A 6,000-nucleotide genomic window follows, 5' to 3' on the forward strand; every position below is an offset into this window, starting at 1 on the left:
TTAAATAGATCTTCAATATTTTTGTTTATATTAAATAGATCTTCAATATTTTTGTTTGTATTAAATAGATCTTCAATATTTTTTTTATATTAAATAGATCTTCAATATTTTTGTTTATATTAAATAGATCTTCAATATTTTTGTTTGTATTAAATAGATCTTCAATATTTTTATTTGTATTAAATAGATCTTCAATATTTTTGTTTATATTAAATAGATCTGCAATATTTTTGTTTGTATTAAATAGATTGATATTTTTGTTTGTATTAAATAGATCTTCAATATTTTTGTTTATATTAAATAGATCTTCAATATTTTTGTTTGTATTAAATAGATCTTCAATATTTTTGTTTATATTAAATAGATCTTCAATATTTTTGTTTATATTAAATAGATCTTCAATATTTTTGTTTATATTAAATAGATCTTCAATATTTTTGTTTATATTAAATAGATCTTCAATATTTTTGTTTATATTAAATAGATTGATATTTTTGTTTGTATTAAATAGATCTTCAATATTTTTGTTTGTATTAAATAGATCTTCAATATTTTTGTTTATATTGAATAGATCTTCAATATTTTTGTTTATATTAAATAGATCTTAAATATTTTTGTTTGTATTAAATAGATCTGTAATATTTTTGTTTATATTAAATAGATCTGTAATATTTTTGTTTGTATTAAATAGATCTGTAATATTTTTGTTTATATTAAATAGATCTGTAATATTTTTGTTTATATTAAATAGATCTTAAATATTTTTGTTTGTATTAAATAGATCTGTAATATTTTTGTTTATATTAAATAGATCTGTAATATTTTTGTTTGTATTAAATAGATCTTCAATATTTTTGTTTGTATTAAATAGATCTTCAATATTTTTGTTTATATTAAATAGATCTGTAATATTTTTGTTTGTATTAAATAGATCTTCAATATTTTTGTTTGTATTAAATAGATCTTCAATATTTTTGTTTATATTAAATAGATCTGTAATATTTTTGTTTGTATTAAATAGATCTGTAATATTTTGGTTTATATTAAATAGATCTTCAATATTTTTGTTTATATTAAATAGATCTGTAATATTTGTGTTTGTATTAAATAGATCTTCAATATTTTTGTTTGTATTAAATAGATCTTCAATATTTTTGTTTATATTAAATAGATCTTCAATATTTTTGTTTGTATTAAATAGATCTTAAATATTTTTGTTTGTATTAAATAGATCTTCAATATTTTTGTTTGTATTAAATAGATCTTCAATATTTTTGTTTGTATTAAATAGATCTTCAATATTTTTGTTTGTATTAAATAGATCTTCAATATTTTTGCTTATATTAAATAGATCTTCAATATTTTTGTTTGTATTAAATAGATCTTCAATATTTTTGTTTATATTAAATAGATCTGCAATATTTTTGTTTGTATTAAATAGATCTTCAATATTTTTGTTTATATTAAATAGATCTTCAATATTTTTGTTTATATTAAATAGATCTTCAATATTTTTGTTTGTATTAAATAGATCTTCAATATTTTTGTTTGTATTAAATAGATCTTCAATATTTTTGTTTATATTAAATAGATTTTCAAAATTTTTGTTTGTATTAAATAGATCTTCAATAATTTTTGTTTATATTAAATAGATCTTCAATATTTTTGTTTGTATTAAATAGATCTGCAATATTTTTGTTTGTATTAAATAGATCTTCAATATTTTTGTTTGTATTAAATAGATCTTCAATATTTTTTTATATTAAATAGATCTTCAATATTTTTTTTATATTAAATAGATCTTCAATATTTTTTTTCATATTAAATAGATCTGCAATATTTTTGTTTATATTAAATAGAGCTTCAATATTTTTGTTTGTATTAAATAGATCTTCAATATTTTTGTTTGTATTAAATAGATCTTCAATATTTTTGTTTGTATTAAATAGATCTTCAATATTTTTGTTTGTATTAAATAGATCTTCAATATTTTTGTTTGTATTAAATAGATCTTCAATATTTTTGTTTATATTAAATAGATCTTCAATATTTTTGTTTGTATTAAATAGATCTTCAATAATTTTGTTTGTATTAAATAGATCTTCAATATTTTTGTTTGTATTAAATAGATCTTCAATATTTTTGTTTATATTAAATAGATCTGCAATATTTTTGTTTGTATTAAATAGATCTTCAATATTTTTTTATATTAAATAGATCTTCAATATTTTTTTTATATTAAATAGATCTTCAATATTTTTTTTCATATTAAATAGATCTGCAATATTTTTGTTTATATTAAATAGATCTTCAATATTTTTGTTTGTATTAAATAGATCTTCAATATTTTTGTTTGTATTAAATAGATCTGAAATATTTTTGTTGGTATTAAATAGATCTTCAATATTTTTTTATATTAAATAGATCTTCAATATTTTTGTTTGTATTAAATATATCTGCAATATTTTTGTTTGTATTAAATAGATCTTCAATATTTTTGTTTGTATTAAATAGATCTGCAATATTTTTGTTTATATTAAATAGATCTGTAATATTTTTGTTTGTATTAAATAGATCTTCAATATTTTTTTATATTAAATAGATCTTCAATATTTTGGTTTGTATTAAATATATCTGCAATATTTTGGTTTGTATTAAATAGATCTGCAATATTTTTGTTTGTATTAAATAGATTTGAAAAGTTACTTACTTGGTCCCCATCATTTCATTGGTAGGTGTCCAGTAGGGCATCCTGCTCATAAAAACTTTGCTTCAATTTAGAAATGACTTCCAATTAAAATTTATCATGGATTTGAGAGGAAGAGGGATAAATAAAGATCTGACCAGAGATAGGTTAGTTTTAAAGTCAATTTCTTGAAGGTGTCCAACACATGCCAGCATGTAAAGTTTATTGGTTAAATGATAATTTGTAATAAAATTGCATACAAACATATCAAATAAACGTCCAATGATTTTGTGGTAGAACAAATGTTGTCATTAAACAACTGATATGAAAAATTGTTTTATTGGTTCGAACACGAAAATGGTTTTAAAAAATGGTGCAACGGTTTGCAAGTCAAACAAACCCAGCATTTGGCATCAATTTTATATCACACTAACGTTTTATTCATGTCCATTCCTAGCATATACACTATGTTGGTCCTCCGATTTATTTATGCGAAAATTCCCGTTGTGTCCCCAGGGGCTCAAAAGAAGTCAAAAATACTCCAAAAAGGACACGTATTGCCCATAACTTTTGATCCATTCATTAGCTTTTTTTTTAAACTTGGCCAAAATGTGGAGGCCATTGTTCTTAATATAAATCCAGTATGGGTGACCCTGGCAAAATTCTGGTTTGCGTCCCCGGGAACTTTCAGTGTGGCTCTTTTTTCATATTTCTCAACAAAACCATGATATGTCTGATTATATAGTGGTTTTTCACAGTGGTCAACTCAAATATATATGTGTTAAGGCCTGAAACTGCACTGTTATCCATTTACACTTTGATTCAGCGTCTCTAGGGGCTGAATAGAGGTCAAAAATGCCCCAAAATGGCCAAAAATAACTCTTTTTGCCCCATAGCATTTCATCCATCCATTAGATTTTCCTGAAACTTGGCCAAAATGTGGAGGCCATTGTTCTTAATATAAATTCAGTATGGGTGACCCTGGCAAAATTCTGGTTCACATCCATCTGGGGACTTTTAGGGCTAAAAAACACATGCCTTTTTGGAGCTCTTTTTTCATATTACTCAAAAACTTGATATGTATGTCTATATAGTGGTTTTCCATGGTACTGAATTCAAATATGCATGTTTTAAGGCATGAAACTGCACCGTTTGTCCATTTTCACTGCGATTCGGCATTACCAGGAGCTCAAAAGGGATCACAAATGCCCTCAAATTTAAAAAAAATGACACTTTTACCGCATAATTTTTGCCCCGTCCATTAGATTTTTCTGAAACTTGGAGAAAATGTGAAGGCAATGTTGGCCCTTCACACATCTCACATTCATCATTTCTTTATTTTTTGTGGTGCCATATCACATGCAGCACCAGAGAGGACCACGTACACACGGCTTGTTAGTTTCATTACCATAGTCATTTATTCCTTTACATCGGGTAACCACAAACAATTTTCACATTTTATATTAAACGTTCCTCCTGATGTTCAAACATTTATTTTTAATTTGATCTAATCTATTATGTAACAAGAATTGAAAACTTTTTTATCATTCATCTTGTTCCATCTTTAGAAATGGTCAAAACTTGAAAATATACTTGTGATAGACTTCCTTCCTCTTCCCCTTCTCATAAATGTGATCCATACGAATTACAAAGCGTCATTTTTTATTCTAGAAATTAATTCTCTCTCAATTTGTTTTGCAGGATTGTCTTCGTAAATTGGATTCCCAAGTTGGTAAACTTTTAGACAGCATGTTTTCCAAAATGTTAGTGGCTGTCCTCCTCACAGGTCGACAAAGTGAAAAATATGAAAGTGAAAATGCAATGACTTTAGTGAAGATTACTTAAAAGTTTGTTCGCGACAAAAAATTTTAGAAAAAAAATAAATACAAAATTTAAAAAATTTTTATTTATGTTTTTTTTTCATATTTCCAAATATTTCTTTCTCTATCAAAACTGAAGAAAACTTCTTTTTTTTTTCAGTGAGTTATAAATAAATGAGATTTTGCCCTTTTAACAGTCATGTGAAGAACAAATTTATTTCAACATTTTCTGTGTGAAGAATTTACTCAATTCAATCAAACGTTATTAAAATAAACTAGCAGGACCCGTGGAAATTCCACGGTAGTTAAAATCTTTTAAAACACATCAGTAAGAAATTCCTTATTGTTATATTACAAAAATGAACGTATGGAAGCAAGTAGAACAAAGAACTTTAGTTAAAACTTTTATTGATGGCCAATGCAATCGTAACTGATGCTGTTGATATTGTCAGGAAGTGCTGGTGATGATTGAGGCGGTGACAGGGACGTCGATCAGCTACTTGGAGTGAGAATAGTGGTCAGTCAGCAGGTTCTGGGGAGTCAGACTGTGAATTTAAAAAAAACTGTGACATTGTTGACATCGATTTTGTGAAAGTTCTGATGACCCCAAGTTGTTTAATATTTCAGGACATTGTACCTATCAAATTTATGTCAATGTTATATAATTAAGTAAAGTTAAACAAACTGTACACTACTTTTTCATCAAATTATGAAGTTTAAATATAAGGAAAGCAATTTTTTTTTTTTAATTTTCCAAAATCATATTTACATCCAAGTTAATTTTTAGATTCCATAGCTGTTCCTGATTGTTTTCATAACACTTCTCGGTAAACAATATTCTTAGTATATGTTACACCACGCTTTCTGCCCTGATTATCATTTCTATGCAGTTGCATTATCTTAAATTTCACACTGTGCTTAGATCGAGCTCTTGAACATGCCACATACAGTTGACCATGAGAAAATACAGGTTGTTGAAGATATATACCAACCTTATCCAAAGTTTGGCCCTGTGCTTTATTGATGGTCAGTGAATATGCTAATCGTATTGCAAACTGTATCCGATGAAATGCAAACGGAACATTTGTATCACTTGGCTTTAACTTAATTATTGGAATGATAACTGTGGAACCTCTATTAGATCCATTAATTAAAATAGCAATGATGCTGTTTTGATGACATTCTTTTATTTTCATCCTAGTTCCATTACAAAGTCCTTGATTTATGGATAAATTTCGCAGTCGCATTACTATTGCCCCTATTTTCACATTAAGTCGGTGAGGTGACATTCCAGATGGAGTTAATGAATTTATGAACTCGATAGGATAATTTTGAAGTTCAGCATCATCATCGGAGATGTAATCTGTACTTAAATATGTATTTATGCCTCCGGGAAGATTATTTAGAATTTCTACATTTTCTGTTAAACATTCTGTATTTTTTGGAGTCATGATGATTCTATTTTCCATTTCTTGAGGGCTGCAATCAAATATT

At 25.4% G+C, this 6,000-nt stretch overlaps 1 protein-coding gene across 2 annotated transcripts in view; it reads left to right on the plus strand.

The window, feature by feature from the left end:
• The window catches only part of LOC145258272 (RNA exonuclease 5-like), a 74,951-nt gene extending 70,365 nt beyond the window's left edge, over positions 1-4,586 (plus strand). For both annotated transcript variants that reach the window (XM_080116268.1, XM_080116269.1), the window contains exon 14: positions 4,388-4,586. In XM_080116268.1, the coding sequence (XP_079972394.1) occupies positions 4,388-4,531 (144 nt within the window). In that variant the 3' untranslated portion in view covers positions 4,532-4,586. The remainder of the gene's footprint in view (positions 1-4,387) is intronic.
• Positions 4,587-6,000: the final 1,414 nt, after the last annotated feature.

The sequence above is a fragment of the Euprymna scolopes genome, chromosome 33, assembly GCF_053919585.1.
Source record: "Euprymna scolopes isolate OS-2025 chromosome 33, ASM5391958v1, whole genome shotgun sequence".
NCBI lineage: Eukaryota > Metazoa > Mollusca > Cephalopoda > Sepiida > Sepiolidae > Euprymna > Euprymna scolopes.